The 21,915-nt window shown below is 43.6% G+C and overlaps 1 protein-coding gene across 1 annotated transcript; it reads left to right on the top strand.

The window, feature by feature from the left end:
• Positions 1 to 14,496: 14,496 nt before the first annotated feature.
• On the top strand, positions 14,497 to 20,860 carry KCTD12 (potassium channel tetramerization domain containing 12). The gene has a single exon (XM_040584228.1). The coding sequence runs from the start codon at positions 14,560 to 14,562 to the stop codon at positions 15,562 to 15,564; it is 1,005 nt and encodes a 334-aa protein (XP_040440162.1). The 5' UTR covers positions 14,497 to 14,559; the 3' UTR covers positions 15,565 to 20,860.
• Positions 20,861 to 21,915: the final 1,055 nt, after the last annotated feature.

Here is a 21,915-nt window from a genome sequence, read left to right as displayed (position 1 = left end):
TGACACATGTACTAGGAAAGAACCAAATGCTGACAAAATCGTGAAGGTGGGTCTGCTATTCCTCCAGGCCTCTGTGTATGCATGTGTGTTCATCGAATTTAATTTCACTTACTTAACACTGATCTGTGATGATGCTGTCTGTTCCCCCATTTCTGGATGCAGCCCACCTGATGCACAAGTTATCTCCCCTTTCTCGGTTCTGGCAGTGAGCCCTGGGTCGACTCCTCTGCTCATTTCCTTCTCCTACTTCTGTCTGCCCTTATAGAAAGAATGACTTCCTCAGCCGATTTACCAAATTACCACTTCTCATCCAAACTCCTTCTGAAAAATGCATTTCATAAGACACCCAGAGAGAACTTCCAAGTGTCTCCAGTTTGACTGGTGTGTCTTTTCAGGGTGCAGTGTTAAAAGACCAGGGATTTTCTTTGTTTTGGTGAAACTACATCAAAAGTGTTGCCTATCAGGTAACTCAGATGTCCCATTTGAGGAGTCCACATTAAAGGTAACAACAGATCCATATCTATATAATAAATAATTTAACAGAAATGCTTTGATGATTATGAGGTATCCTATTTTAGCATGTCTCAAAACTGTTGACCTCAGTGATTCACATCTCATCCTCTCAAAGAAAAATATTTTACTTCACTTACTCTCTGAGTTTATATTTAAGCCTTTTAGCTTACTTCCCTTGAACTCCAGAGACCTAATTCATCCTTTATATGAGTCTTCTTGGGATAACAGAGGCCACACAGGTGACATTTCTTGCTTTTATTGGTTCTGCTTTTGTCTTGGCCATTCGAAATATGGGCAAAAAAGGAGAAGAAAAAAACAAAGGATGACCCCATTTGATATACCTCATCACACACATCTTGGTGTGAAGGCTTGGTCTTACTCCCACCACATGTTTGCAACAAGCCATTCCTTTCCCTACCACTCTCAAACGAGCTAAGGCAGCTGCTGTCTCTGCTTCCCTCCTCCTCCAGTCCTGTCCCCACTCCTTGCAGGTAGCAGATGTCCTATTTGGCTTATCTGATTAACAGAAGAGCATGAGGTGGTGAGCTCTGGTTTTGGACCCCTCATTATCTACATCGGTTAATCTTTAATCTTGTGTTTTGGCTCTTTATCGGACCACTTCAGCTAGCTCTATCCGCAGGACAGCCTGCTCCTGAACCATTAGCACGGTGAACACAAGCCAGCCAGTCTCACTTGATCTCAGAGCCATGGACTGCAAATAGGGTTTGCAGACCTGGAGAAGACAAAGGAATGACCAGGCATCCCATCTACTACCTTCTTGATGGACTTCTAGCTACGTGAAGCACCAGCTTGATTGCATTAGTAGTGTTTGTTCCTGTCAATGACACTGCCACTGTATTTACTGCTGAGAAAAACAGTGGAAATTAAAGTGATCACCAATTAATCATGTGATTCTGGAACAATTTAATCACGTGGGTCTGGAACAATTTTCTACTTGCACAACAATGGTACCACTTTTTTTTAACCTCTAGGAATAGATGGCAACTGCACCTACAAGAGAAGGCCGCCCATGGCATCAGTAAAGATACACATTTTGTTCTCTTTTAGATAAATGAATCTTGGGTTTAAAAGAAAAGTAATGAAAAGCCACTTGCACCCCTTTCTATATGCTATACACTTATACTCCTTGCTGGCCACACTGGAGCAAACAAACACTATACGCATGACTCGGAGGACTTTCGCACAAAGAATGCCACCGTTCAGAGTTGACAGCACCCTGATGAGGCTAGTTGGCACTGCCCACAAGCAGATGTGCCTCTGTTTGAAGGCATCTGAACTATGAAATGGTCTTCCTGAAATGGCTTCTTCCAGCTTTGCTACCGCAGGGCGTGCAAACCCAGAGCAGAGGCAGCGCTGCCACCTGCTGCTCCCGGGGCCGAGGCTCTCGCTCGCACCAAGGGAACTACAGCTCGGGTGGTTGGTAAAAGTTGGTAGGTACTGTAAAAATACATTTCTAGTACAACTAAATGTTAAAAAAAATAATTAAAACCTAATAATAAAAAATCATTTTACTGTAAAATTACATAGCAACTTTGCCCTTTGCAAAGCATCACGGAATAAAATAAGTTACCATTAGGGTCTTGTCACAGTTTCAAAAGGAAAGCAAGCCACCTTGCCACCCTGACTTGCAGCTTAGTCCCATAGTTTGATGCTGTTATCTTTGGCTAGTTCAGCGTAAAGAGTTTTGTTAGGCATTTACTGAAACTGTAGGCAACTAGCATCTCACCAGACTGAGGCTTTATATTAACAATGCTGTCCCTAAAGAAAGGCATGATGGACAACAGGCAAGAGTGATTAACACAGAAGAGAAATAAGCTCAAAATCATATTAAAATGCATGACTTAAGAGTGATACGCATGTATTTACATTTTTTCTACATCAGCTGTCCTATACAGCTGAAATTAGCCTGAGTTTTAGAAGTCTTGTCCTTGATAAACCAGAATCCAGTACCAGAACCAGAACCAGTACCAGAAATGCACCAAAAGAGTTAGTATTTTAAGGTCATAACAGAAACTATCACAACATTTGTAATGCTAAAATGATACATTGTTGGCACACGCCAAGAGCTCCTACTATTGCTCTAAAGCTTTGTGGAAATAGGACAGTGATGTCTCTGGCTAGCAAGAGGCACGGTTCATCCAAATTAAATTCAGTCACAGCAGACCTGACTAGTGAAGAATAGTTCTAAGGTCACTGTAAAGTCTGGGTTTTTAAGAGCTAAGCTTGTGACCCTTGAGCTTTTGATGACACTTCATTAAAAAATTTGGTTAGAATTTGTAAATTGACTACTGAATTGCAAAGGTTGGCAGAAACTGCCAAGGGGTGGTGATCTTTTCTTACAACAATGTATATGTAAATTTTGAAGGAAAATCACTGCACTGTTTAGGAAATTACATTTCAGATCTTCCCTAGGAAATGCTGTGATGAAATAAAGTATTATATATGGAAAAGCATGCATACAGTGCAGTCAGTCATATACGCCGGGTGAAATGCTGGCTCAAACCACAGTGAACTTCGCTGCTGAGTTGAGAGAGGCCAAAATTTCAACTTCCATATTTACATTTGCATGTGGATTTCACCAGGAAGGATTTGCTTCCTGGCTTTAGGAACATCACTTCTTTGTGCTAGATTCAAAAGAAAACTGCTTTTCACATTAAAAACAGCATTTGGCACACAGTGTGGCATTACAACCTGCTCATACTTTCTTCCGATACTTTGAATCAGGATCATCCTTGCTTATCAAGTCAAGCTACCTACTGCTTCACTACCTGAGGTATATTAACGTTGCTCTGTAATTTCATCCCTATTAGAGTCTTTGCTCATAAGTCATTTAAATCCCTGAACCTAAGCCATGTTCTCCTACTGCCTTTAGTCATTTTTATTTACATCTGGAAACAGTTTGGGATGTCAGAAGAAAGCTGATTGTGACAAATGCATGCCAATGTATTTCTTTCCTCCTTCAGTGCAAATTCAAACAGGTTAGCATCTAGCACTTGTGGTTTGAATAGGAGTGGAGCAAAGGAATATTTCCACAGCCAGACATGATTCTCAGATGTGAGAAAGGGACTAACAGCATTGCCTCCTGGACAGACAGGTGGCTGGCATTTCACAGCTGAGGCATACTTGAGTGGGTCCTCACTTGATTGATACATCAGGCTAGGAGGTCTGCCCAGCCAAAGCATTGTGAATGTTCTCAGTGTACTTTCTCAAGAAAATTACTATGAATCCTAACATGAATTATGACATTGAATGACTATTCCTAGACTAGTTAAAACACATGGCAGACACACAATAATAATTAAAAAATCAAGAAATAATCTGAATACAACTTGGGGTAGTAAGCTGCTATCAAGTCCAAACTTAACAAGGATGGAGAGTAAAAGTTAAGAAACAAGTATGTGGGGTAATTTAATACATATAATCTTACTCATTCAGTGTTAGCAGACAAAACATATCCAGACTTCATGTGCATTTACCAGTCGATTGTCTCTCCCTGACACATCAGTGTGAAAGAACACAAAACTACCTAACTAGCTCAGCTGATAGTTTTGCTTAGGTGTAGGGATTAATTAATTATATTAGCTATGGTTTCCTGTGCAGCAATTTTCCAGAAGTACAGATGGATTTATGATTTGCATAATGACAAGGGTTGAGATACTCAAAGCTGAAGAAAATAGAATAGAATATTTCAATTGGAAGGGACCTACAACAATCATCTAGTCCAAGATTTAGCCAAACAGCTCCAATTAATGTAAATGGGAATTGTGTGCCTAAGATGGCTAATTAGCTTTGTGTTTTCAATCCAGAATCTTTACAGTGCCATAAATTTTCATATAGAACCTAGTATTTGTGCTGCAGGTAAGCTGAATATTATATAGAAGAGGACTTGTTTAAATCCTACAAGAATATTCAAAATAAAACGTAGGACCAGTGAATGGAACAAACCAGGTGTTAGCTCAAGCTGGTGTCATCTGTAAGATTTAAATGCTCAATAAGCTTACTGACAATACCTGGCTGAATTTAGTAAACCAGATATTATTCTTCACAGAGAAAGCACAATATCAGCAAAACAATTTTTACTAAGTGAATGGGAAGAAAAAAAAAGGTTTTATGCAGAAGCATAAATTACATGAAGCAAAGAAAAATCAGTTGGGCAGTGGCTGCACAATCATTTTTACAGAGTGTCAGTCATTATAATACGTATAGATGAGATTATCTAGACTTTCCCAGCCTGTGTATCAAATATGTGTTGCTGGAACGTACCCAGCTCGCTTCTGAAGAGCTCCTGTGGGTAATATAGTTGCTAATACTAAACATAGTTAGAACTGCTTTTCCTTTGTATAGCTACCAGAAGACCTTTTCCATTCCATTCCTCTGTTCCTCCAGTTCATCTCACTCCCGACCCCTGCTCTGGATGTGTGATGTGTAGTTAATTTGGCACTGCTGATATTCTGGTCTCTTGTACCTGCAGAGATATCAGCTCTTAGGGTTGTAGGTGTAACCACCTCCTCTGGCTTCCCAAACATTTTTTCTACTACAAAGTGAAAAACCAGAACAGGTGCATTGAATTTATTCACTCTGGATCATGGAAAAAAAAGCACCAGCACAGTAAAAGGAAGAAGGTAGAGTTTTCTTGGAGAAAGCAATCAGAACATGCCTTACTAGTACATCTCCTGTTGTCAAACAGCAGTGATCCAAAAATCATCTTCTTCCACTAGAAATCAAGGGGACAGCCACATCAGCCTTGACCTGAGGACAGAGGCTGGGAAGTTAAGAAGAGAGGTCACCTGGGTAAGTTACTGATGAGTATTTTACTGTTTAAGGTCACTCCATTATCAAACTGATCTGAATAACCAAATTTATTATCTATATACAGTATTAAAAACCTGGCTAGCTATTGTACTCCTCTAAAATACTAAAAATATGGACTTGAGGGCTCATAAAACACAAAAGTAACTGTTCTGTACTTATTTTGCTTTTCCTTAGCTATATCTTTCATTTTTTTCCCTTCTCCTCTTCCCTCTTAACAAGCCTTATGCTTTGCAATTTTTTTTCCTTTTTCAAACTGTCAGTCATAGACAGTGTCTTGACTTACAAAGAGATCTTTTCTTATTCTAGAAGCCGTTTTTGTCATTATGACTGCACGCTTTACGCTTATCTCCTGCCTCCCAGATAAGTTCTCCCTTCACCAAGATCCATCCTATAATCTCAACCTATTTCTATGTGATTTAACCTCCTTGAGATGAATAGATTTTTGTGCTTGTTTTATTTGAAAGGATTTTATTTAGGGGACTCAGTTCTGATACAATCTAGACTCGTGACATCCAGTTAAAAAATACAAAAAATAATGAAGAAAACTTTCAATTTTCTGAGAAAGGCAGTTTGGCAAAAACAGTACATACACAACACACATGAAAATTTAAAAAGTGAAAACAATTTCCTTTGCATGGGCATAATTCTTTCCGGGCTAGCCAAACTTTATGGCATATACTTTTGCCATTGTCTTGTTGCAGATGCAGGAAAGACGATTTCTGTGCTTAGTTCATAAGCAATTAATAAATAATCTGTATTTTGTCAGTGTGTCAGCAGCCTGCAGGTATACAAAGAGGAGAGCTGCTTAAAAATCCAATTCCTATATTCTTGAGGGCTTAACGAGTCTGTAAGCTGCTGGAATTAAGTGGCTGTGATTTATCTGTGTATTCAGATATTTACTTCATTAAAATTTCATTAAATCTAAACATACTTACACTCTTCATTCCATATATTCCTTAAATGTCCTGACAATCTCTTGAACATTTTTTTCTGTTGATATGTTTTAGTAACGATGTATTATTTATGTTTACATACATGACTGAACCCCCCAGATATTGTAGACAGACGATACCTTACAGGAAATCCCTACAAAGCAGAGTAGTAATCCATCCCTCTACATAAACACTTGCAACAGGAAAGCATATTCAGAATTTTCTAAACACGTTAGTTTAATCCTAATTGGGCCTCTCTAACCAAAGTGCGAAATACATGCAGTGAAGTTTTCTATGAATGAAGACAGGCTTATCAAACCCACCTCCAAATAAGCTGCAGAACTCTCAGTTTATCTTTACAGGTAAGAAACAGCTGCTTTTGATTACTTTAGGCAGTAACATCTCATTAGCACAGCACCTCAGGAAGCTGGGGAACCATCAGCTATGCCTGATGAAGCTGATTCCAAGTTTCTTCAAGCTTGGCTCAGTCCAAGCAGAAAATCAAGCTGGATTATGCAGGGGATAACAGGTAGGATAAATTCTGGAAGCACTGCTGAGGATGAGGGCTGAAGAAAATGTTCTGGCAAGGCCAACTCTGGCCCTAGCAGGGGCTGATTTCTGCTATTTCACTCCCTAGGCAGAGAGTTTTGGCAGTTAGGTAGCAAATAATTTCGCCCGCCAAGTAAGTGAAGAGAAATGTATCCTTCATGGCACGTTAGTTTGCGTGGCAGGTCAGGGAGGGTATCCGTGAATAGGAGGTTCAGCATCTCCTTCTGGCATGGGTTGCCCAGCTCAGATACGCTGCCTGCAGGAGCGAAGAGTGTCTAATTACAGCCTTCACTCACAGATGTCCCCACTGGCACGAACCCTATTTATAGCCATGGGTGACGTGTACTTTGGCAAGGTCCTGATAGAATGGATATTTTCCAGGGTGCCTGGAGCTGCTAAGAGCTTGTGGAGCTGCACCCTCCATGTAGGAAGATCTGTGCTCTGAAGCTAAAGAATGAGAAACAAGTTTGAGTATCCTAACAACAAACATAAAAGATGCAAAGAGAACATCTGTCTTTATGTGTATATAAATTGTTTCTCATCTTCCAGGTAGGAAGGTGAACACCGAGTCTCTAATAAGACTTCATTAATTTCGTTTCACCCTTTGCCAAGTGATGATGAAGTCTGGTGAACAGATAACTGTGGAGCCAGTAGAAAGCTGGAACCACCTTTACCATGTTCAAAGCATCCTTCAGGGTTGATACCCTGGGGTCACATGAGCAAGCAGGGAACTGTGAAACACTGTACAAGCATTGTGAAGCCACCCATTCCTTGACAGTTTAGTATCACTTGTTAGTTTACATGAGCCATGAAACAAGTGGGGTTTGACACCAATACGTTCAGTTCTTCCATTGAGGATACGAGCTTAGGTCTCAGTAGAGAAAAAACCCAAAACCATTAGTGCAAACATGGTTTTATTTGGTAGCCAAGAAAGGTAGTTAAGGTAGTAAAAAATAATTTGCCAACTTATCTGTACTAGAGAGCCTGCTGTGGGCTTTCACCCCCTTCATACTTTTACAGGTGCTGTAAGAATCCCTGTAAGGATTTCTTCTATTAAACATAACAGGAATTCTAAACTGATTTAAACAGAAGAAGATGCAAAGAGAACAAAGCAGAACATTCAATTTCTGAGTCCGTCAAAATGAATGATTGCATTCCATTTGTTTATTTTAATCTAAATTAAATAGCTAACACTGGTTAAGCACACCTTGCATTGGTACATAGTGGCAGAAAGCAAAAGGAAGTGCATTAATTACTGTTCACTGACCACAGGTACGATTTTGAAATGTGCTAGATCAGTGAACAGTACACCTCCAGGAATCACAGCTAATGCAAATACATAAATTTGAAACATACAAACCTCAATGTTGTTATTATTATTAGCTCTTTTACCTTTGAAGAATCACTCTGTTGAAGGGATTAATTATATCCAATACATTTTGAATTCCTTTGTTAAAACACAGTTTTGTAGGAGAAGGGTATAAGCAAGACCTGTACGTTTTGAAAACTCCTTTAAAAAACATTTCTCTTGGATACAGTTCCCACCCAGGAATGATACCACCCTTGTGATTAGCTTCTCAGAGGAATTTACTTGGGGACAATTCTGAACTTGTTCCTCTGTAAACCAGTGCTCTTACCTTTTGATTGTATCTCCAAGAATGTGTTTTTTCCCCACTAAAAGCTATTCTGAAGCCTGGCTGACCCTACTGGAAGGGATAAAGATTGGGTTTTGTATCCTAATTACCTAGATAACGAGTTGCATTTTTCCTATTAGGAGAAGCTATTTTGCTGAATCCTTACACTGTCAAATTCTAAGAGATGGCGTAAGGCTGTTGATCTACGGTGACAGTTAACCTAGAAGATCGATGTAGTTTCCACTCACATTTGCAAAGGTCTGGTTGCCTTTCTTTTGTTGCTGTGGTAGAAGCCAGGTCAGAGTGCTATTTATTCACAGATACAAAAATCACTAAGGGAAGATTTAAAGACGTGAATGAAATGTTTCACAGAGGTATAGAAGATTAATTTCAGAGAGACAAGGCTCACAAAAAAACCCCAGATTTAAAACTGCTCCGTAGGGGTTATGAGTAATTTAGCACAGGAGAAAAAAACTCACATGTTGTGCATATAAAATAACACACCACTACGTATTATGAAATGACATAGTTGTCCTCTGCTTTTTTTGTATCAGAGTGCGCTGGAACTTCCTGACAACTAACCAAAGCAGGGACACAGGAAATCCAGCATCACATTTTCCTAGATATCACCTGAGAAGAAGCAGCTGGCAGTACTTGCACATTTGGCATAAGGTGCGTAGCTTTGTTTCTTGTGTCCTCCAAATTCAGCAATGCTCAGGAAGGTGTGTGTGGAAGGTGTCCACTTCAATGCTGTTCTTTACTGAGGCAGAAACAACCTGCATGTCACCATGACATTGAGAGGGTGCCTTTTGTCTTTCAATTTTTGCAGAGGTGATTGAAGGAAATTAACACAGCTCTGAACTTCACTAATTGCTCACTTGATTAAGTTTCTCAGGCACAATCTGTAGCTCTGTATTGGCCAAGGACATGGAACACACAGCTAATGGCTGTCCTCCCTCCCTCCCTCTCCCCCAGGCTCTGCGAAGCATTGCCCTCACAAAATTATTGAGGGCAAGGTCTGTATCACACTGGCAGAGGAAAGTGCTTGAGCACTTGATGACCTCCTGAAGTCCCTTCCAACCTGAATTATTCTATGATTCTTCAATATCTTTCACGTGTTTTCATAGCAGCTGGACTTCCTAGAGCATGCAGTTCCAGCTAAACACATTCAACTGCATATGCAAACACACAGGCAAAACCGCCTCTGTGAACAAATATTATCAGATATAACATATAACATTCATTACAATTCAAATGATATATGGAAATCTATGAATTTGTGTATTTGTGTTGTCCAGCTGCACACAGCATGCGAGACCAAGTTTGCAGAGAGAGAGCACTCTCTTCAGAAGGAGTTGTATTCTTCTGTCTCTGGATGCAATAATGCACAGTTCAAGATTTTGGCAACACTACTTGAAATCACTTGAGTACAACGATGAGCCCGATAGTTTCACCCTGAGCAACGATTCAGAAATGGGACAGGTTTCATCTAATAGCCATCCACTGACAATCAAAAGCATACCTATGGAACTGCATACATTTTAAAGAGCATGTAAGTCCCCAAAATGGAAGAGCTCCCAACTATTAGGCAATAAACTCTGCTGTGGATTAACCATACTCTTTTTCTTGCATCCTCTAAGCAAGACTGTGAAGCTTAAATGAGTATATTTGAGCCTCTGGTTCAGTTTAGATCACTAACTCCTTTTGTTGGTTTCATGCAGGAGGCTAAATATTTCATTGAATTTAATATTAAAAATTCAAACAATTCAGTCATATTTAATTAGGCGTTTTCTAAGCAATGTTATACCATTTCACACAATACAGACTGAAAGAAGAAATAATAAATGCTAACGAGCACTTTTAGTTCAGAACAGAGCTAAAATGTGTTCTTGCTTTGTGAAGTTTCTCAGGAAGAAGTGGAATATACTAACGTAATTGTTCACATCTACTTTTTGTGACTGAAAATGTATAGTTTTCTCTTTATCATGTATTGCAGGGTTGTGCCGGCAATACTTGGGAGCCCTTTGCATTTCCTAATTGCAATGTGGGTTTACTCCCACTAGATGTTACTCTTCCTCTATGGTTTGTGAAGGAAACCGTCCTCCACGAATAAACTTGGACCACTCGTGGGTGTGCTACCCAAAATGTAAAATAGGGGCTCATTTTTCATCCCATTGCGATGGAAACATCTTTCTAAACACCGACACAACGAAAGCCCTGCCCCCTACCTGCAAAAAATTCACCCCCACCACCCCCACACCCCCAATCCAAAAAACCAAACACCCAGAAACCAGTGTAAACTTCTCAAAATATTAAAAGGAGAAAAGCTGTTGTATCCCATCAGATTAGGACAGCATGCACCCAGCATGTAGCTGGTTCTGGTAGGCAGCTAATAGCAAACACTAAAATGTGACTGTCTTAGCTGAAGGAGCTATTGCTCAGAAGTCACGGTACTACACAAAGAAATTCAGCTAGACATTTATTGTCATAAAGCCTAGACTGTCCATTAGACAACATTTAATATTTAGCACCCTTTATGACAGGTGTATGTCTTACGAGGCATTCTGTGGCAGCCTTGGATATTACATGTACTAATATTTCACTGTCTCCCACACAAAAGAAGAATAAACCATTGAGATTATGACTGTGTTATGCAATCCGGTGACTGGCAGACACGTAAGTAAAAATATTTGATATATTTACTCATTGTAACACCCCGAGATGAAGTCCAGTTCTCACTAGAGACAGACATAGCCAAATGAAAAGAGATAGGAACTGGAGGAGAAAACGGGTTGGATATTTTGTGAAAACAGGAAAAAAAACCCAAAGACATTACAATAACCAAAGCTTTGCAGCCAGGCAAAGTATCCTCGCTTGCATAAAGCATCAGTGAGATGCCCAGAGAAGGTAGTTCTGAAGAGAGGTTGCTTCAAACCAGTATATCAATACCGGACATGCTTTTAAGCCCAGAAAATGACAGCTATCTCAGAGACAAACAGTGCAAGCTGGGTCTTTGCCCAGGACTGTTGAACAGGCTGAATGAACAGTATCTTCCCATGAGAACACTCCTTGCTCCCTTTCTGAAGGGGACTCAGGGATCAGCTGGCACATTGGCACATAGAACGCTGCAGTGGGACGAACCAGTTTGTGTCCCTACAGAAAGCCCTGGGACAGCAGCCCAGATAAGGTGCATGTTACAGATGTGTGTCTGCCCGCTCACCCCCGAATGTGCATGGCTTTGGGCATCACATGGTGCTGCACAGCAGCGTGGTGGGTCCTTCTTATCTGACCTCCCACTACATGATAGGCAGGTGGAGGTAAAGCTCTGGAGAGCAAATGTCTGAAGCAGCAGCATAACTTACTCATCTGTGAAGCTTCTGAAAACACGAGCTGGAAGATCCATTAAGCTCAGGTCTTAAAAAGTCTGCTCTCAAATCTAACAAAGCTCAAGGCAAATAAAACACTCAAGTCTAATAAACATGTTAGTGCTATTTTTGTTAACCTACATTAATACTCATCTAATGCCAGAGAGATTAAGTTTAATTAACAGATTAATTAAACACCCCCCTTTTTTTATATATGGGAGCCACTTGTAAGAGTCACCTGCTGGTAGGTACAAAATCTTCTACTTCAAATTCTGCTATGGATAAGCACCTGCACAAGAATTGTATGATCTCATCTTCTGGGTGCACAGTTTAATCACAGTGCTCTTGACAGAGAGCCCACCCTGGGGAAGCGGATTTTAAAATACAAATCTGTGGGAGGCTCTTGAGGTGGCTCCTTGCTAAGTATGGCTGGGAGCAGGGTGATGCGGGGGGAGATGCCACTTAAGAGACTGAGAGGTAAAAGTAACACCATGAAACTGTCACCAGCAAACGACCATGTGAAAATTTCATGTGCTTTGAGTCTGGTGAATTGACCCTAAAATAGTGTAAGGGAAGAAAAAACAAAGATTCCCTGTGTGGTAGCAGAGGACTCACATTATTTTCCCTCTTTTCTATAGCAACTAACTCAGATGTTGAAATGGGTAGCAAATCAACTTCATTCAGGCTTATCTTATTTTCCCTGGTCTTTTAGAACTGTTTTCACCTCTCTCCTACTCCCCTAAAAAAACCCAAAACAAACAAACAAACACATAGTAACCAACCCCCCCCCCCCAAAAAAAAAAAAAAAAACAAAAAACACAAACAACAAAACAAACAAGCAAAAAAAACCCAGAGAAAACAAGCTGCTTGCTACAGAATGTCTGCAAAACATCAGATTAACCCGCTTGCCATTTGCTCCTACAAATGAAGACACCTGGTGGTCGAAGTCCTGTCAGCTGGCTTTCCCGCATGCAAAAAGTAACGTCCTGCACCGTTGCTACCCTACTCTTAGTCTTCAGATTAAACTCCTGCAAACTCTGAGTCTCTGCTGCCCAAAGCCTACCCCACCTCCTTCTTTACATCACAGTATCTCCCTGCCAGCTCTCCCTCAACACCATTGTCATCTATTCTGTTTTCAAACCTTCTATTTCTTAACTCCCCCTGTTCTTCCTCTTCTTCCTCTTCTCTTAGCTTGCTTCTTGAAAACTAACTTGCCTTTCCTTCCTTTCCCATTTCTCAGTTTTTGAAGGACTTCCTACCCCCTGCCTGTGCATCTTGTGATTTCTACTTACTTCATGGACCACTGCATTAGCGCATTTGCAGCCGGGCAGCCCAGAGAGGGCTTCTCTCACTCTGACGACGGGAGGGCATGGACCACTGCCTTCATGCTCAGACCTTCCTGCCCTTTCAGCCATCCTCTGGAGGAAGAAAGCACACTTGAACTCCCAGAGGAGAGCAACTGAGTACGTCCAGGCAGCAGCTCTTTACTATTGCTTGCAAAGAGGCACAGAAACATACATGAAATTAAAGCAAAAGCCTGAAACGTAATTTAAATGCTCTTTGCCAATGCACGTTAAATAGGTGCTTCTGTTTCACGCAGGTCTCGGTGTACCTAATTAATCCAAATTAAATCTGAGCTGTAAGGGCACCCAATTACACACGTATCCACGCAGACAGGAGGAGCCAGGCCCTCACGGTGAAGCGCCTCTTGACAGGCAGCTGCAGGGGATCCCAGCCTCAGCGGGGTCCCCCTCATCGCTACGGTCTTTCCTCGGCCGGCAGGAGCCGAGCCCCGACGGCGGCGCTCTCGGTGCCCCCCGACGGGAGGCGCTGCGGCTGCCGCCAAGCGCCACCGGGGGATGCGGAGCGGCGGGAGGGTTGCGGGGCGGGCTGCAGGGCGCTGTCAGCCTGCGCAGGGCGATGCCTTGCGAGCCCTGAAACAGGCGGCGGCCCGGGTAGCAGTGCACGCTCGCGTTTTCCCCCGTGAAGGCGACGGGAGGGAGGGGACGCGGTTATACCGCGTCGAGGGTCTCGCTCGGCGAGGGTTTGGCCAAGCCTTCGGGAGATTAGGAAGGGCACTGCGGGGGCCTGCGGCGGGGCGGCAGCGCCCGGCCCCTTCCCCACCCCGGGGCGGACGGGGGGGGCTTCTTGCCTGCGAATAGACGAGACGCCTCGCAGAAGCCGGGGAGGGAGCCGGAGCCCGGACGGGTGCCAAGGGCGCAGCGGCCCCCCCGGTTTTACACCCGCCGGCCCCAGACTGCGGTGCCCGTCCGCGGCGAGGGGAACGCGGCGGGGCCGCACCGGGCGGGAAGAGAGTCCCCGCCGCAGCCGGGGAAGAAGGACCGGGGCGGGGGGGGAACGACGACGGGGGACCCTGCGTCAGTGCAGGGCCGTCCCCTTCCCCTCCCCGTGCGCTCGGCTCTGCCTCCCGCCAGCCTCCCACGCCTCCCGCGAGGTGCGGCCGCGCTACATAAACACGGCCCCGCCGCCGCCGCCGGGGCTCTCCGCTCGCGGCCCGACGGAGGCGCCTGGCCGGGCAGCGGGCACCGCAGCGGCGGCGGGGAGCGGAGCGGCGGCGGCCGCGCGGCTCCGGGGACCGACGGGGCGGGAGGCTCCGGCGGGCAGCGGCGGAGGGCTGCGCGCTCTCCCGCGGGCGGCGGCGGCCCCGCCCGAGCCCGGGCGGCCGGAGGAGGCAGGGCGGCGGCTCCCCGCCGGCGGCGGGCTCCCGGCGGTATGGCCCTGGCGGACAGCGCCCGCGGGCTGCCCAACGGCGGCGGCGTCTCGCCGGCGGCAGGGAGCGCGGCGGCGGGCAGCGGGGCGGCGGCGGCGGCGGGCGGCTGGTCGTCCTTCCCGGAGATCGTGGAGCTGAACGTGGGCGGGCAGGTGTACGTGACGCGGCGCTGCACGGTGGTCTCGGTGCGCGACTCGCTGCTCTGGCGCATGTTCTCGCAGCAGCAGCCCAACGAGCTGCCCCGGGACAGCAAGGGCCGCTTCTTCCTCGACCGCGACGGCTTCCTCTTCCGCTACATCCTGGACTACCTGCGGGACCTGCAGCTGGTGCTGCCCGAGCACTTTCCCGAGCGCAGCCGCCTCCAGCGGGAGGCCGAGTACTTCCAGCTGCCCGACCTGGCCCGCCGTCTGGCGCAGGCTCGGGCCGCCGCCGCCGCCCGCCCCGCCGCGCTGCACCGCGACGGTTCGCTTTGCGTCGACGAACCGCCGCCGCCGCCGCTCCTCGGCTACCTGGAGGCCGAGCCGCTGGAAGGGGGCGGCGGCGGGGCCGCGGCGTCCGCCCCGTCGCCCACCGCCAGCCGCAGCCCCTCGGGCGGGCCGCTGCTCACGCCCTCGCAGTCGCTGGACGGGGCGGGCGGGCGGCGCTCGGGCTACATCACCATCGGCTACCGGGGCTCCTACACCATCGGGCGGGAGGCGCAGGCCGACGCCAAGTTCCGGCGGGTGGCCCGCATCACCGTCTGCGGCAAGACGGCGCTGGCCAAGGAGGTCTTCGGGGAGACGCTGAACGAGAGCCGTGACCCCGACCGCCCTCCCGAGCGCTACACCGCCCGCTACTACCTCAAGTTCAACTTCCTTGAGCAGGCCTTCGACCGGCTCTCCGAGGCCGGCTTCCGCATGGCTGCCTGCTCCTCCACCGGCACCTGCGCCTTCGCCCCCGAGCAGGGTGGCCCTGCCGATGACAAGATCTGGACCAGCTACACCGAGTATGTCTTCTGCCGGGACTGAGCAGCCGCCCGGCCCGTGGCGTGGGGATGAGGGGGCAGCCCCTGCACGCCCGTGTGCACATGGTCCCCTCCCGGCCTGGAGGAAGGAGGACGTGGAGGGGAGGCCGTGTTCCCCTGAACTTTCCTCACCCCTGCGCCCGCCTCCATGCGCAAGGCGGGTCAGCTCCCAGTGCAGCCCCCACCCCTCCTGCACGTGCCTCCTGACAGCCCCGGGGACGGGAGGTCACCGTGTCGTGCCTCGACCACCGTGTCCCTGCTTGGCCACCACATCCCTGCTCAGCCACTGCATCCCGGCTTATGCCATCATCCTCCCTCCCATGCCTCCCAGTAGCTGTGTCGGTAGCGAGGAAGGAGAGAGGTACCGGGAGCAGGCACGTGTGTGTGCCCAGCCGCTGCCCCTCTCCGTGCGCAGGACCTGAGAGATAGCTCTGTCAGGGTGGGGTGTTTTAAAAGCCACCCGTTTAGGGGCTGAAGAACTTCTTGGTTGCTTTTCAGCAACTTCTGTTGAAGGTGGCACAAAGACAGCATGCCTTTTCTCATCCCGGTACTCCTAAGGGGGATTTTGCCTTGCTGGGCAGACCCAAACTGGTCCATTTTATCCCTCTGCCACCCCATCAAAGTGATGTCTGTCTGTGAAGGACCGTCACACAGAAGTGATGCCTGACTGTGAGGGGTTGGCACTCCAGCTCATGCTTCCTCTATAGACATGAGTAATTTTGCAGGAGGGGTGTGTGTGTGTGGCCCTTCATGACCTGCTGCATCCATCTCCTCCCTCTGCTCCCTATCTCTCTGAACTCCCCTCTCCAAGCTGTTAAACTGGACCAGAGCCTGCACAGCAGGCACGTAAGGATGATGTGGAAGGACAGGATCGCTGGATAACCAACCATTTGAACTACAAAGTGTCTTCAGAGACACTTGTTTATTCCCTCGAGAGGTAAAACAACGATGCTTTGAAAAATTAAAGTGCTTGTGAATCATAACTTTCATGGGTGGTGTGAAGTCCTTATAATTCTCTTGAAGTTACTGTCTATGATATGCATAGAATACCCCATGCGTGTTTCCTTGAACGCCCTCAAAACGATGACGGTGAGACAAAGCCAGGCTTGCCAGAGCGAAGGTAGGGCCTGCTTCCTGGGAAGCTGAAATCATGTATGTTGAATTAATGAAGATGGCCATTATAAGTGCAATCAAGAGCACCCTGCTTGTTACTTTAAGTTTTGTCACGTTAGTGCTGTAAAACTTTGAAGCCAATAGAATTGATGCTGAAACCACATCTTTAAGAACCAGTCTCTCAGTTTGTCATGGCAGTACTTCCAGGGCAACGACACTGCTGAGATTAAGTACCTCTTCCTAGACAAACTTAGTGCTTCTTAGAAAGGATTAAGCCCTGTACTTAGAAAACCAAGAATGATGCCAGCTATCTTCAGGGGAAATTACCCTTCCTAAGCTGTATTTTGTTTGTGCTATCAAACAGTCTTTCTTTCCTGAAGAAGGCAGCCATAGCATGCTTTGGAACAGACAATCTGAGGAGCAGGTTTTTCTAAAAAATTTGTGAAGATTGGGATACAAAAGCACTTTCCTTTAAATCCTGAACTTGATTTAAAACTCTGTGTTGTCAGTTCAGAACTTCACAAAAAAATATTCTAAATGTATCCCAAGTGTTGAAGAATTTAGCAGTATGTAGTAAAGGCTTGAAGTTACATTTTTAAAACTCTTGAATAATAAATTGTTCTAACTCCAAATTTAGAAATACTGCTAGCACTTGTATTCTAACCAAAGAATTTCACAGTAGGGTTTGATTTTTAAAACCTTAATTCCTTTGAAAAGAGCTACAGCTACATAATGTATTGAGTTTCAGTGCTCAGTCTCTGTGTTCACCACTTGGTCTTTCATTAAGTGCATGCCTAACTGCACAAAACTGAAAATAATTTGCAGCACTGTGTTTGTTTGTTTGTTTGTTTTTTTTGTTAATATTAGCAAGATTGTTTATCAATGTGGTTAAACTGAAGATGTAGATGGGAAAGCATTGGGTGGTGTCCAGTTGTAGACAGTTTTATAGTGGAGTATTTTTAAAAGGATAGAAACGTATACCTGCCAAATGTGATGAGCAATAAGATCAAGTGAGAGGCCAATACACCTGAAGACAGAACAAAACCTGCTTGTCCTACGCCTTACTCTGAGATGATTCCTTTCTGCTTAACTTATTTATACCACAAGTGAAAGGACGTTGATCACAGCTACTAGGTCTTTACAATGCCGTTCTCAAGAATAATGACTGTCTTTTTCTAGTTTCTGTTAAGTAATTCTGAAGTATGTTTTTTAAAATTTTGTATAAAATCAGTTTTCAGTAAAGTGTTGAAATTTGCTCTAGATAGCTTTCTTTTTTTAAGAATCTGGTAGCTTACTATATCCATCATAGGTACTATGAATAGGGGCAGTTTTAAATTGAACTTGTGATTCAGTGTACATATATATACAGTATATAAACATTTTACACGAATCATTTAGTTTTTTAATCATTTTAGTGCTACAGAATTTCATAATATATCTAGCTGAGCATTTACATATTATGCTATGTACATAATATAGTAATGTTTTATTGGTTTCCTATACCTGTTTCTATGGAAAAACTGAATATGAATATCAGCTTGTAGAACTGAGATTGATTATGTATTTGCCTGAATGTGAATCATAATTAAACTGCCAGGTGGTTGAATGCATCTCCAAAACAAAGATTGCCTGTATTTTGATCAATAATTGCCTATCTGTTTGCTGGCAGATGACCCAGAAACTCTCATATTTCAAGTAAAAATGAGTGTAATAAAAACGTAAACTAATGGGTTTTTAATCTTTGTGTTTGTGCTAAAATCTCTAAGTATTACTATTAGGAAATAGGGCCCCTCATTTACCGATAACTCATTAAATTTAGGCTTAAAATGATGGTGCCATAAATGTAATAGTCATTTGATGGTTTGGCACAGAAGACAGTATTTTTCTTAAACATTGCTCAGTAATTTCAGTAGAATTTTTAGAAGGTCAAATGCTGGTCTCTTGTGATGAGAGCTCAAAGAACAGATAAACATGACGACTCTGCTAACCTGTTGATGTGCAGAAGGACAAAAATCTAAAGGCACAGTACCAGAGTCCTGTATACCTTTTGTAGCTGTTGTTCACAGTTCATGTACTTATGGATGAATGCAGTAGCATTTAAAAGTGCTATTAAAAAAAACAAAGGCAGTCTTTCTTTTACTTAGAAGTTAAGGCATAGGTCTTTTCAGTGATGCATATCATGAAGGGTGACTGCAGATGTTTGACAGGATGTTTATATTTTTATACATGTAGATAACAAGCCACTTATTCATTCTTACTTTCACATGTATAGCACTGAAAATAAAGATCCTCCTAGGAAAACATTGCATACCAAATTAAATTCTTGTTCTTTAAATATTAACTCAGCTGTGTGGTTTATGCTGTCCTTTTTACTCTTGGTGAAGATGTCATTAGCTTTGCTCTCTCTTCCACAGTATCACATTTGTAACTTCAGCAAAGACTCCAAACAAATATGTAAAGCAGAAACATAGAGCAAAGACTATTTTGTGTATAGAGATCTCTAGTAACACCTGTGGCAAGATAAACAGAAATGTGTAATGCTCACACTGCGTACTTTCAGGTGTCACAGACAATTTTTGTAGTACTGGTCAATATAAATCAGTCCTCAGGAAACCACAGTAATTAAGCAGCTTAATTTGAACAGGACAGAATAATTGTTGAAATAAAATGTTGATGTTTTTTATGAAGCCAGAGAATAACAACATTGGCTATAGTGCTCATTTAATGAAAGAAACATGATTACCTAAGGAAATAAATGATCTGAGCAAAATGCATTTAAAAATTCTGTTAAGGAGCAGAGGGGTGATTTTGTTAGCCTACCCTGTGATCTCTAGTGAACTGTTATAAACCTGACAATTTATAATTTACAATAAAGCTGTGATCAGTTTCAAAGAAAATCAGTAATGAATTGCTAATATAACCCATGTGTATGAAGCGCCTGTGTATTTAATAAAACTTTCTTGGGTAGCAGGTTTATAATGCAAAGGAACCAGCTGAAGGAAGTTTAATCAAATGTTTTATTTGATGGCTTGATAGTATTTGAGAGCTTTGTGATCTTGCAAATCTTAGGTCTCATTTCCTTTATACTACCACTGCAATTACCCTGCTCACCCCCATCCCTTATATTTTACTTTTGCTGGGCCAAAGACAGCACGTTCTTTGGCAGAGCCAGTTTTTGCTGTGCTGAAGGCTATGGCTGAATTCTACCTTTCTCTTTCAGTGAACTATAGACTTTTTTTCCCCTTTCTTTTACCCAGCCAGCAGTATTCATGGAATTTGTAAGAACATAACATCTGTGAGTTTTTTTAGTTCTTTCAATTGTATTTGAAATTACCCGTCAACTCAGAAGTTAAGGGGGACAGATGTCCACCCAAATGGACAATACAAGTGTATGAGCCTTATTTCCTTAGGAAACAAGGCTAGCAACAAATTACTGTAATTAATGTCTGGCACTGTCTATATAAAGGAGAACAGAGTAGTCCAATTGTACTAAATCCCTACAGGCCGAGGAGGCAAGCAGTCACGCTCACTTTTGCAACACTGGCCAGTCAGCCAAACAAATGGGTGGACTAGAATGTCTTAAAAATATTTCCAGCCTCCAAATTTCTGCGGTGTTTCCAAGTGTAGCTTGAACAGCTTTGAGTCTTGTTTCAACAGCCCTTCTTGGCTGCTTGTCTTATATCTATCTATTGGTACCTTTGCTGAAGAAACTTTTTGTTATGAATATGGAGCTTTTTAGGACTCCTTCTGCCCTTTTGCCTGACAGAATTGGATCAAAATGTGCAAGGAAATATTTTCTGAAGGCTAGATTTGACTATTTTTTTTTTCATTATAGGAAATCTTCAGTTTAGTTGTTAACGAAAGATTAGCAGAAATGCATTATTTATTTAGAAAGTACTAGCATTTAATTTTATGAAACAATGCTAGTTTTATTTTTCATTAAAATGAACTGCCTGTGTTTTTCCCCATGCAGTGAACTGTACTAGATGTAAGGCTCTGCTGCTGAACAAAACTCTTATGTATGATTGCTGAAGTATTAATACCACCGTGGCAAGCAGTCTGCTGGAAAGACCCAGCACAACTGCTGAGACAGTCAAAACCATCGTCAGTCAAATCGTCATCACATTTCTTCCCTGTTCCACTCTTCACTGTGTTCAAACTGGAATAAAATTAAGCTCTGTTATACATTTCTGGCTCTAAAACGTTTTTAGCACACACTATGGAGTATTTGGTACTTCCACCAAAGCTGTTGGCAACAGTGAGTCAGGCTTTTGAAGTAGATCTACTTCTTCATGAGGAAATACAAGCTGGGAAAAAATCCTTGCACAAAGCAGGAGCAGACTCATAGGGTTTTGGGGAAATTTCACAAGAAATTCAAGACATTTTTCTGTCTAGCCCAAATAATACATTCACACATTACTCTCATCTTGCACCCCCCCCCCCCCCCCGGAAAACCACCTTGCTTAGGGACACAGGCAGATGTGGGTTAACACGTTATCATCCTTCTTCATTCAATATAATATGAAAGGAAGTTCACACAGAATCGTATAGGAATGAGCCAGCGTGTCCTGTGATGTCAGTATGCAGATGATGCCCAGCTCTGACTAGGCTTTTACAGTTAAAAAATTTACACAGACTAGAATTTAAGTAAGTGTTAACTCATTAAAGTTCAGCCAGTGAGAACGGCATATCTAGACTGCGATAAAAAAGCAGCTCCATTGATAAAGAGCATGTGGTCTATTATTTTCCTTTGTAATTTTCAGGTTAGTTTATTGAGGATTAGGTTGTGATGTAAAAGAACAAAAAAGTAAAATAAAGCAAAGGCCCTTTCTTGCAGTCCTCTTCCTGCACACACATTCTTCAGGAGGGAACGCAGTGCTGGTGTCATGGGAACAACCTTTCTTTTTGGTTTCAGAGATAACTGCAATAACCCACAATACTGCCACCTCAGTTTTGACTGTTTTGCTGGTTGTGGCTGAACTTTAGGGTCACATCAATGCTTCATAAAAGGTCTTGTAGCAGAGCATATTGTCATAACCATGTAGACTTCCTTAGATTTGGATATAGTTTAATTTTCATTCAAATTTTCCAAATAGCTTAGTGACCATTTCTCTCCTCACATTACAGCAAATTCTGTGATTATTAACCTGCAGTTAAAGTTTAAAAGGGCAAAGACTATTCCAGGAACGTGACTCTCTTCTTTTTTTTCCCCCTTTTTCCTTTCAGTAAGGGATCCCAGTTA

The sequence above is a fragment of the Falco naumanni genome, chromosome 2 (genome assembly GCF_017639655.2).
Source record: "Falco naumanni isolate bFalNau1 chromosome 2, bFalNau1.pat, whole genome shotgun sequence".
Classification (NCBI taxonomy): Eukaryota; Metazoa; Chordata; class Aves; order Falconiformes; family Falconidae; genus Falco; species Falco naumanni.
The sequence above is the reverse complement of the archived record's forward strand: the minus strand, read 5'-3'. Positions and strand labels throughout refer to the sequence as shown.